Source organism: Mus musculus, chromosome 6 (assembly GCF_000001635.26).
Source record: "Mus musculus strain C57BL/6J chromosome 6, GRCm38.p6 C57BL/6J".
Taxonomy (NCBI): domain Eukaryota; kingdom Metazoa; phylum Chordata; class Mammalia; order Rodentia; family Muridae; genus Mus; species Mus musculus.
The window spans coordinates 118,379,966-118,392,162 of NC_000072.6; the positions used below are offsets into that span (position 1 = coordinate 118,379,966).

A 12,197-nucleotide genomic window follows, 5' to 3' on the forward strand; every position below is an offset into this window, starting at 1 on the left:
CTGTACACACACTTGACTCCTTCCCTCCCACCCACACCTCTCACTGTGGAGGTACAGTGGCTCACAAGCGGAATCGATGCTGCTTCTGGTCCCAAAGGCAGACCTCAGAGCCACGGCATATCCCTGGTTCTGTTTATTATACAGGTAAGGAAACCGAGGCTCCTCTGTGTGCACGCCTAGCTTCCAATGCCCTGCACGTTCTGCATAAAGGGCCTCGGGCCAGCTCCGGGCCTGGAAAGACAACCCAAGGGAACAGCTACCAGCTTGGCTCTCAGTCATTTCAGCAGAGCTTCAGAAAGTACCCTACATAGGTCAGCCTTCCAGTCTTGTGATCTTTCAGCTAACAGATGCAAATAACATTAGAAGAGATGGAATGGAACCCCTGGGGACAGACTCAGGAGCCAGGGCCAAGGCACAGAATTCCCAAGTAGGGGTGAATCTAAAACAGTTTCTGGGCAAGTGGGGCACAGAACAAAGAGACAGGGCTAAGGCTGCAGAGGAAGGGAGGGGTAGCTGTCTAGATGCCTCTGGAAGATGGTAAGACCTTAGATTGAGTTCTGGGGACAAAGCTGACTTACTTCCTACAGGAAATCTCACTGTACTGACCAGTTTTATGTCAACTTAGCACAAGGTATCTAAGAAGAGAGAACTCCAATGGAGAAAATGCCTTATCAGCTTGATCTGAAGGCAAGTCTGTTTTTACTAAGGATGGGTGTGGGAAGACTGGCCTTGTGGAGGGTGGTACCACCCCTAGGCAGGTAGTCCTGAGCTGTCTGAGAAATGGGACTGGGCAAGCCATTGTGTAAACAGCACTCCTCCATGGCCTCTCTATCAGTTCCTGTCTCCAGGTTCCTGCCCTGCCGTGACTTCCCTTGATGGCAGACCACAAGCTGTAAGATAACAAACAACTCTCCTTTCCTACCCAAGTTGCCTTTGCTCTGAAACCCTAACCAAGAGTATCAATGCTGTTACAGTAAAAACGTGTAAAGGGAGTGATTAAATGCTAGGCATAAACTGCAAGGTGGGAAACACTGAAGAAGGTAACTAGTATGGCATCCGATGGGTATGACCAGACAAGGACAGGGCAGGGGCGGAAACAGCCAGTCTGGGTCTTTGCAGACCCTGGCTGGCATAAATGAAGCTCTGTCCCTTCCCCATCACATCAAGGCATGCAGCCTTTTTGTATGTTCTTATAATGTATTCAATCAACAGATTAAAGTGTTAGCAAGAACAGCTTCTAAAAAATTCTTCAGCCCGTCCTAGTAAGGCAATCACCCCAGATCCTCATAGACAAGGAGTTAGAGATGATTCGGGCGAGGGAGACTGAAACTGTTAGAAATTAAGTTCAGGGTTGTATAAATGACTGGCCACTATTCCAACATAGGTGTCTGGACAAGGCAAAGTTTACTCTTGGCCAGGAGGGTGTGCCCCAGAGAGCCAACCCAGAAACAGGAAGTACACTTAGTTTTATTCAAAGGAAGGTGCTGTGGTGATCTGAGTAAAAATGGTGTCCACGGGTCCATAGGGAGTGTAGATATTGGGAGGTGTGACCTGGTTGGAGTAAGTGTGGCCTTACTTGGGGTGGGCTTTGAGGTCTCAGATGCTCAAGCCACGCCCAGGGTGAGTTTTTTTCCTGCTGCCTGTGAACCCAGATGTAGAACTTTCTGGCTCCTTCTCCAGCACATATGACTGCACAGCGCCATGTTTCCTGCCATGATGATAATGGACTAAACCTCTGAAATCATAGGCGAGCCCAGATTAAATGTTTTTCTTTATAAGAGTTGCCATGGTCATGGTGTCTCTTCACAGCAACTCTAAGACAGGTGGTGACTGTTGCCCATTGGAATTTGAACTCATATTCAAGGGGCCAGTTGTCTAAAAACAGGCACACAGAAACAAAGAGCTCCAAAGAGCTCAGGAGGGGTCCACTATTTAACCAGATAATGTAGCAGCCGTTGTGTAAAGTCTTGTGTGAAGTGTGTTATACATTTGTATGGGAGTCTTAGAAGGTGGGGAAATAAAGTTTAATCCCTTGTCCTAAGCTCTGCCACCATCTTCCCTGTGGTGACGGACTGTACCCTCCAGGCATGAGTGGAATCCTTCAAGCTGCTTATTGTCAGAGCTGTTACAAGGAGAAAAACAACACAAGCCAATGTGGAACTCTCCAGGTTCCCAGCTGTTGTCTATTCTAATTTCACATCTGGATCTAGGACAATAACCAGCACACAGGCTTCCTTGCGGAGAGCCAAATCTAAACTCAAGTCCATCGATTGCTTAACCTTCGTGAACCCTGACTTTGACTGGTAGGCTACAGTAACATTGTGGGTCTTTTGAATGAGTGCTAGTTCAGTGTGCAGTAGTCCACAAAAAGTCTGATTGTTTCTTTTTCCAGGGCACACTGTTCCTGGTAAAAGGCCACAGGCCCCTCTGGGAACTTGCCTTCTGTGATCTGAATGTTGGTATCCCCTTAGAATCCATATATTAAACCCTAGCCTCATTGTAATTACATGGGCAGGACTCAGAGTAATGGAGTTATGATGGCCCCAGGAGGGCGCTTTCCTCCTTCAGGATGGGAGGGTGCAACGAGTGACGTCATCTGTTAAGCCAAGGGCAAGCTTTCTTCAGACCAAATGTGCGTAGAAACTGCAGACCCAAGAGAAGGACATTTCCAGTCCTTGTTACCCAGTCTCAAATCACTGACCATACCACATGAGGGACAGACTGAGATCCCTGTATTCTCCGTGTATAACGTTGCTCTGGCTCGACAACTTCTGGCTTTAATATCAGGTTGTATTTTCCCTTGTTCAACAGAATTTGCATTAAAAAAAAAATCTGCTTTGATGGAGTAATAATTTGGTAGGCTTCTTACCAACGTCACATGTTGGGACGAGATACCATGACCAACACTATACGTCTCCCTGGGTCTAAGCCTAACATTCCTACAGCATCAGGGTACTCTCCTGAACCAAGAACCACTCCCAAGAAGGCAGGCTCACCTTAAACCATGCTAATGAATAGACTGAGTAATTAATTCCTTGTACTAGGGGCCGAGTCAGGCTTAGAGAGTCAAAGATGACACAGAGTAGATTTTCCAGCTCCAAAATGGAAGACTGCATAGAAAGATTAGGTCACAGAAAGACCAAAGCTCTGCAAGGCTAACAACCTTGTAGCTCCATCTCTGTCATACTGGGGCTCTTGGTGCTATCATCTGGGTTCCAACAGGATTGGGTGGCCCCACTTACCCAACTCTGTAACTTTTGCCACCTGTGGCCTCTCTACTCAGTCAATACCAATACAATCCAAAAGCTTCATTTAATATTTATCCTCCTGGGAACCTCATAAAGATGGTAGAGTAAGCAGTCATTTATAAGCAAACTGTCATGTATTCATCCCCAAATAAATCACTAGGCCAAAATTAATGGGAAAATAGTTTAATATTTTTATAGCACAAAATAAACCAAGTCAGGAAGAACCAATGAGTGAATTCACAAAGCCCCAAGTTTCCCAGCCTTGAACTGTGACTTGCTGGATGCCGTGAATGAGCACGGATGCCACCAGCAGGCTTTCTACAGTTCCTCCAGGCACGGCGGGACCACACATCCCAGAGTCTCCACAAGCTCTCGTCATGACTTGTCACAAGCACTGAAGCCATCACGGCTGCAGCTCTGGAAGACCCCCCCTCCATTCAGGTATCCTCAGCTCCTCTCAGACTAGACTTCTGACTTCGTTTTTCCTTCTGACCCTGCATCCGGAAGAGCTTCTTCCTCAGGTCCTTCTGCCGCCTCAGCTTGTCCTCTTCCTCCTTCTGCTTCATCTTCACATGCTCCTTGTTGTGCAGGCGTCTCTGCTCTTTGGCCTTTTTCATTTTCTGACTGTGTATTGTGCTCAGAGCATCTAGCAGAGCCAGGACCTGACAAGACAAAAATGGTGAGCACAAGCCAGTCTAAGCCTGCCTGTCGCCTAGTCAGGACTTCACTACACTGGCTTGATGGTATCAAATAGATTCAATCTCAAGTGGAAATTAATTTAGTGAAAATTCATCACAATTTGCATGTAGGTATGTATGCATTTACCTTATGAAAAAACCACCTATATTTATCCTATATGGAACCATATACAACTAGCTAAGCGGTCCACCAGACAGGGGTCGTTACTCCTTATGCAAATATAGGTGAACTATGACTAAGTATGCCACACAGCCTCTGGTTGTTCCCCCAACTTCCACTATCTCTATAACTAAATGCAAAGACAAGTAAGTCACTGTGGACAGTACCTTCCTCTCATGAGGTTCACGTATGACGGCCGGTCTCTGCCTGTCCCTCGGCACTTTGCCTGCCTTTGCTTGAGTCTTGGGTTTGTTCTTAAATGGCAGAGCCTTCTGCAAGGCTTTGGGAATGTGCAGTGAATTAAAATGTTTCTTTTGTCTCAGGATTGGCTGAAAAGGAAAAAATTTAAACAGACATGACATATTTAAAGAATAACCTGTATGTACTTAAAACTATAAAAAAAAAAAAAAAACCCTTCTCACGGATTGACTTTTCTACAAACTCAGTCACACTAGCATCTACTGACGGCCAGAAATGGGGATTCAATCACCATCCAATGTGGACAGCCTCAGTGGGCATCTACACAGATAAGCAAAACAAAGAGCTCACACATTACATTTGCAGGGCTTCTGAAAACCAACTGAGCCTACTTGAAACAGGAAAGCTATGGGTCTCCAGTGAAACACAAGAACAGATTCAGAGTTCATCTCAGTGGAGAACTTGGGTTATCTCTGGGATCTGGGGTGGTTCACTTCTAGGGGAACAAGGACAGACTAGCTTTTCATTCTATCAATCGCTCTTCCTCAGCAGCCAAAGGCTGACTGATTCTGATGGAGGCAGAGTAAGTAAGGCAGGCAGAGTAAGAGTTAATCAGCACACAGAGCACAATCTACACACTGAATTCTACGCTCAAGTTAAATAGTATCACCTCGGTATTTACCCACTCCAGGAATGACTGATAAACAACAATTCAGCAGGAGACAAGCCAGGAGTCAGAACCAGTATGTAGAGAACAACTCTCTTGTGCTTCTATTTTCTCTCTCTAAAGACATCATCCACAGTGACTTTCAAAATCTTGGTTAAAAAGAACTCAGAGGGGGAAAAATAGTTCTGCAAAAAGGAGCTAGAGCCTTACTGAAGAAGGTAGGTCCCTGGAGAGAGGTCTCAAAGGCTGCTAGCCTGGGCCCACTTTCCATCCCTAGTGTTCCCAAGTATGTCTGCAATGTGGCCAGCCATCTTTTGGTCTTGCTACCATGATGGACTCTTACACTGTGAGCAAAACCCAAGCCTTCCTCCGCAAGCTGGTTCTTATCAAGCTCCTGGTGCCAGCAATGAGTTAAGTCAAGAATGGACCCTGCTGCTAACTTCAGAGCACACTGCTCAGTACACGACACTGAAACCAAGTACTGTGGAACCTGGAGCACACTCGCACCCTATACCTATATCTGTCTGACTCTAGAACATTCCAGGTGCCCAGAAAAGGAAAGAAACGTGAATTTTTTTAAGGTGGGGGGGGGGGGAGATTAAAAGGCAATTATCAAAATGGCAGAAATAAGTTTTTACCTAATGCACACAGAATAACTAAGTAAGTTTTTAAGATCAGATCCTATTACATGCTGCCTAGCAGAGATACAGTTTGGAGTTAAGTACACTAAATAATCCTAAGTAAGAGGTGAGGGAGAGAAGATCTCTAGCGCCACAGTAACACGGCATTATATTATAACTAATGAAACCCATAATCTCCACATGCTCTGGACCTACTATCCACAGCTACTCAACGAACAAGCCATCTGAACAATAGGAAACAATAAAAACTCTCCCACTTACATCATCCCCCCCCCCCCATCACTGGCAGCCAGCCTCACACTGCATACCATACTTCTTACAGAAGTCCACTCAAAGACCTGATTACTGAAGCCATTAGTACATCCTGGGCCAACACCTGAGCCATTCCAATTGCACTAATTGCTGCTTCCCTAACAGCTGTCCTCAGCTCCCATATTCTTTCATTTGCTTATTCCAGAGAAAGCAGAGAATCTAAACTGCTACAAAAGGGGCTGGGGAGATGGTTCATTCGATAACAGCTTTTGCTGCTCTTCCCAATACCACAACCATCTATAACTCCAACTCCAGGAGAACAATGCCCTCTTCTGGCCTCTGCAGGCACCAGGCACAGAGATGGTAAGGAAAACATCATCCTTATAAAAATAATAAAAGAACCCAGCAAAGCGCTCCTGAACTCTGGAGCAGCTGAGGGATGCAGGTGACCTTCAACACTGGCTCAGGCATCACTCAGCACACAAGACCAGTAACCGACAAATGGAACCTTATGGAATTTAAAGGAAAGTGAAAAGACAGACTTCCATGAAAGAAAATCTTTGCCAGCTATACACCTGGCAGATGACTAATAAGGAACTCAAAAAAAAGGGGCAGACAACCCCTCCCACATGAAAAGAACCTGAATACAGACTTCCTAAAAGAAGAAATACAATGGCTAATAAATTATTTTTTTAAAATGTTCAATATCCTTAACCATTGGGGAAATGCAAATTAAAACTCCCAGATTCCATGTCATCCCTCAGCATGCTATCATCAAGATGACAAATGACCACAAATGACAGAGCATGTGTACAAAGAAGACTAAACTGTTCACCCATTACGGAATCCAGTGTGGAATTTTCTCAGAAAGGCCTTCCATAAGACAGGACTTCAAATGAGGGGGAGGGGCATCCCACAGTCACAACTCTGACCCATAATTGTTCCTGTCTGAAAGAATTACAGGGATGGAAATGGAGAGAGGAGCCTGAGGAAAAGAAGGTCCAGTGACAGGCCCAAAGTGGGATCCAACTCAAGGGGAGGTCCCAAGGCCTGACACTGTTACTGAGGCTATGGTGCGCTCACAAAAAAGGGATCTATCAGGACCCAACTCCGAAAGACCCAACAAGCAGCTAAAAGAGTCAGATGCAGATATTTGTACCCAACCAATGGACAGAAGCAGCTGACCCATTGTTAAATTAGGGAAAGCTGAAAGAAGCTGAGGAGAAGGGTGATCCTGTAGGAGGGCCAGCAGTCTTAATTAATCTGGACCACTGAGATCTCTTCAAACACTGGACCACCAAACAGACAGCATACACCAGCTGATATGAGGCCTCCAACACACATACAGTGGAGGGCTTCTGGTTCTGTGTTCATTCAGAGTTGATGCACCTAACCCTCGAGAGACTGGAGACCCCAGGGAGTTTAGAGGTCAGGTGGGGTGGCGGGTGGGGACGTCCATGTGGAGACGGGGGGGGGGGGGTGGAGAGGAGATATGGGATATGGAACAATCAGAGGGTGAAGTGGGGGTGAATAAAATATGGAGTATAAATTAATTAATTATTTTTTTTAAAAAAGGCCTTCCATATATATGACCCAGTTATACCACTCATGGACATATACTCAGCTCTCCACCAAACTATAGAGGTGTTCATGTTTACTGCAGATCTCTTCACAACAGCAAGAAAAGAAATCCAAGGACAACGTGCATGAGGAAAGCCATAGGACAACATCTATGATGTACAATGATGTCACCTCTCAAAAATATCAGATGAAATGGAATGTTCTATGACTCCATGTAGGACTTATCCCTAGACTGCAGGGAAAAGCAAAGAGATGGCTTCGCTCACTGTCACTGGGATTAAGAAAAGGAAGCGCACACGGACAGAGGGCTCTTTGGCTCACCATTACTGTGGGGACGGATGACAAGGTGGGAGCAACTTAAAGAGCCACTACCTAGTCAAAAGCCGAGCAAAGGAATAAATACAGTGTTCAGCTGGCTTTTTCACAGTTCCGGAATGTGCCATGGGATGGTGACCTCAACCAACAGTGGGCAGGTCTTCCAACCTCAATCAGCAAAACCAAGACAAGCCCTCAGGCCAACCTGACCTGAAAAGCACCTCGATTTTTTGGCTATCAACCAAAAGAACCAAAACCAAGAGAACTCACAGTAAAGTAACAAGCTCCTGCACTACACACCAAACAATCGGCAACGGCAACGTTAAACATGAACAAGATTTGCGAGCTGCCTACCTGTAAAGGAGGTTAGAAACCAAACCTTAAAAAGAATTCTCAAATCACACATAAACCAGGTACTGGGGTGGGGAGCCAGTTCAACCTGACTCCACTGTGTCAGTGTGTGAAGCCCGGCCAGGCCCATGAGCCTCTCCACAACAGCCTGTCAGGACAATGGGCAAAGCCCTGAGCCAGCGCTTCTGCAAAGAAAATCAAGTGGGCGACGGGGGCCAGAGGACAAGGGATGGCAGAAATGCAGGCTGAGTGAGACTACCCAGAGAAGAGACCGGATATACACAAGAAGCATGGTTTATATCAATCTTTTGAGTTTAGGATTTCTGTAAAGTACATTACTGAGCACGAGGGGGTGACATGGCAGAATGCTCACCGGCTTCACTCAGTATGCAACCACCACATGTCATTAGAAATCCTCACACACAACAAGTTTTCATTTCACTTCTAATTCTGAAAAAAACACTGCCACCATTTTTTTTCCTTCCCCCAACCAGCAAAAACTATACAGTTGTTCAAATTAAATTTAGCACTAGACTTTATACTTGAAAATTCAAGTCATAAAAAGGAGTCATTCCAAACTGGTGGGCTGGCTCAGAGCAAAGCACCATAAAAACCAAAATTTCACACGTAAAGCACCTGTAGGACGCTGTCTAGAAACACAGACACTCGTGACCTTTACCTTATACAAGGAATCCTTGTTTGCCTTTAACTTGATTCCATGGGCAAGCCTCAGCTGATGTGTTGTCCGCATCCCTGACCAGGTATCCTTCTCACCCACTGGTTTCAACAAAGATGTTACTGGATTGTAGAAGGCCGGAATGGAGACAGGGTACCAAGTTCGCATGAAAACAATATCTAGAAGAAAAGGTTCACAAGCTTTGTATCTCAAGCAATGCACACATTCCAAATCACCCCGACACCTCTACCTGATTAAACAGTATCAACACTTAACAGACTGTGATACTGACTATGATTAAATATCACAAAGATCTGGGTGTGAGCCCAGCCAGCACAAACAATGTGAGCCAGCTAAGTACAGGACATTCCAACTGGACAGAGATGGAGCTGCCCGGCCTTCTGAAAACCCACTCTAATCAGCAGCAGCTAGACTCAATAATGAATGGTAAAACAGTATCCTGAACAAACCACAAAAGATCCTTACCACTCATTAGCAACTTGTCCTCAAAGCTAGCGCGGAAGGCTCCTTCGGGAGCCCGGAGTGCTTTCTTGATCTGTCCCCTTATTCCACTGACAGTTCGAATGACAGCACCTTCAAATTTGGCTACTTCCAATGCAGAATTAAACATTCCCTACAGGCAACAAAATAAAAACTCACAGACATGCTTTACTTATAGCTTTGCTTAAAAAACTAAAACCAACTCACTAACAGTGAAATTACATCAAAAAATATACTGCTCAACTTTATTTTCACTTAACTAACATTTAAAACCTTTCTCTGAGCTCATCAGTAGGCTAATTACTGGTAGCTCATTATAAGAGGAAGAGGGATTTACAGGTGTGAAGTGGCCTAGACAACCTTGATATCTTCTTTTGTGCAGAGCTGAAAACCAAACTCTAGGCTTTATAAGCACTCTATCACTAAGTACCTCCCCTCCTTATACAAGTTCTCTATCACTGAGTACCTCTCCCCACCTTATACAAGTACTCTATCACTGAGTACCTCCCCACCTTATACAAGTACTCTATCACTGAGTACCTCCCCTCCTTATACAAGTACTCTATCACTGAGTACCTCCCCTCCTTATACAAGTACTCTATCACTGAGTACCTCCCCACCTTATACAAGTACTCTATCACTGAGTACCTCCCCTCTTTATGCAAGTACTCTATCACTGAGTACCTCCCCTCCTTATAAAAGTACTCTATCACTGAGTACCTCCCCACCTTATACAAGGTCTCTATCACTAAGTACCTCCCCACCTTATACAAGTACTCTATCACTGAGTACCTCCCCTCCTTATACAAGTGCTCTATCACTGAGTACCTCCCCTCCTTATACAAGTACTCTATCACTGAGTACCTCCCCTCCTTATACAAGTACTCTATCACTGAGTACCTCCCCACCTTATACAAGTACTCTATCACTGAGTACCTCCCCTCTTTATACAAGTACTCTATCACTGAGTACCTCCCCTCCTTATAAAAGTACTCTATCACTGAGTACCTCCTCACCTTATACAAGGTCTCTATCACTAAGTACCTCCCCACCTTATACAAGTACTCTATCACTGAGTACCTCCCCTCCTTATACAAGTGCTCTATCACTGAGTACCTCCCCTCCTTATACAAGTACTCTATCACTGAGTACCTCCCCTCCTTATACAAGTACTCTATCACTGAGTACCTCCCCTCCTTATACAAGTACTTTATCACTGAGCACCATCTCTAGTCCTTATGGTCTATAAATGTATCTTTAATGGAGACCCCTTCCCAAAATAAACTTTTAAACTATCTTCTCTGAACACTGTGAAACTGAGTGTGAAGTCTACTGAAATCTTGCTGTTTGCTGCAAACTGGTTTATCTACTTTCTACTGAACACTTAGGACAAAATTTAGGATTTTTTTTTTCCTTACTAACACAGCTTTAAAGTAGTGAGAAAACCCAGTGGATTAATCTGTGTTGGCTCTAGGACAGGCTCATGGAGAAGTCACAGCTGCAGTTACTAAGAATCTCTGCCTTTAAGTACAGGACAAATCATTTAAAGAAAACAAAAGTATCAAATGCCAAGATTTCAAATACTCTTCTAAAAATTTTAAATCTATTATTTTAAAAGTACAGGAAAATCTGCTACCTAACCCCATTTGATGATTCATAGTCCAAACAAAGGCATGCTTGGAATCCTAACAGGGCCCTCATGCCTGTGGACAGTGTGTAATGGCCACACAGATGAACTTGTAGTTAGACTTTAGTCTCTAGCCTGAAAATAGCCATTACAGACAAAACCCAAAAAGAGGATCCACACAGGAAGTGCTGCTGGCTGCAAACACTTCAGATAAGTAAGAGTCTGCTACTCTTTAACAATGTATACATTTGTAACATGAATACATGGATATACAGACCTTAATAAATGAAGTATTCTTGAATATTTTAAAAGGAAAACCAGTTAGTTTTAATTTCTTCACAATTTTTATGGATTTATCCAGGTCAAGGACAACTCCAGTGGCAGCAATCCGAAACTCAGGCTAAAAGGAACCCAAGATTGAAAAATATGACTAACAGGGGAAGAAAAATTTTAATTCTCTGTGACAATTATAATAATAGCCCAAATCCTTTTCCTTACAGTTAGCTATAAAAGGCACAATTTCATTTATTTTCGTATTAGGTACTTACTAGTACTCGAGATTAGGTACTAGTACTCATATTAGGTACTTACTAGTACTCGAGAAAGGGTTTAATAGCCTAGGCTCACCACATGTGGCAGAGGATGTCCTAGAACTCTTGCCTCCCTGCCTCCACCACCCTGGCTATGAACCAGGATTTTAATTATGCTAAGCCACTGCTGCTAATTTGACTTTCTCCTGAGAGTGAATCCATGGTAATCGTCTCAGAACATCACCAGTTCAGAACCAAAGGCAAATTCAGGTGCAACTGAATTTAAAACTGAGACTTTGGACCCCAGGTGGATTGTCTGTTTAGCACCCTTTTTTCTCACATGTTAGGTACAGCCAATAAATGAAGCTTGTTCTGTTCAGGCATAGACAACTCTGAAGATACTTTGTCCACACAGTGCTACTAAGGGACAGCATCATGTCTATAGGGTTATGAGGGACCCACACAATGCAGTATAATATTGAGTATCCAGTGAACGCTGCTTAAATATTTTTTAAATAAGTCCAAACAAGGCACAAAAATATACAATGCCATTGTGCCATTACAATCCTATCTCTCTCCTGATTCCCACACTCCACTTAGGAAAGCCAGGCAAAGCAATGCACACCAGGAATGCTAACATTCAGATGGCCGAGGCAGGAAGATTGTGAGTCTCAGCTAGCCTGGGCTACATATCAAGACCTTATCAGAAAAAGAAAGAAAGAAAAAGAGAAGGAGTTGGGGAGGGTGGGCAG

At 44.2% G+C, this 12,197-nt stretch overlaps 1 protein-coding gene across 3 annotated transcripts in view; it reads right to left on the reverse strand.

Moving 5' to 3' along the window:
- Positions 1 to 3,415: 3,415 nt before the first annotated feature.
- The window catches only part of Bms1 (BMS1, ribosome biogenesis factor), a 36,422-nt gene continuing 27,640 nt past the window's right edge, over positions 3,416 to 12,197 (reverse strand). For all 3 annotated transcript variants that reach the window (XR_377435.4, XM_017321497.2, NM_194339.1), the window contains 5 exons: positions 11,193 to 11,315; positions 9,274 to 9,421; positions 8,791 to 8,966; positions 4,274 to 4,435; positions 3,416 to 3,910 (listed from right to left, as the gene is read on the reverse strand). Coding sequence is in view for 2 of the 3 variants with exons in the window: in XM_017321497.2 (XP_017176986.1) it covers positions 3,686 to 3,910; positions 4,274 to 4,435; positions 8,791 to 8,966; positions 9,274 to 9,421; positions 11,193 to 11,315 (834 nt within the window). In the remaining variant the exon portion in view is untranslated. The remainder of the gene's footprint in view (positions 3,911 to 4,273; positions 4,436 to 8,790; positions 8,967 to 9,273; positions 9,422 to 11,192; positions 11,316 to 12,197) is intronic.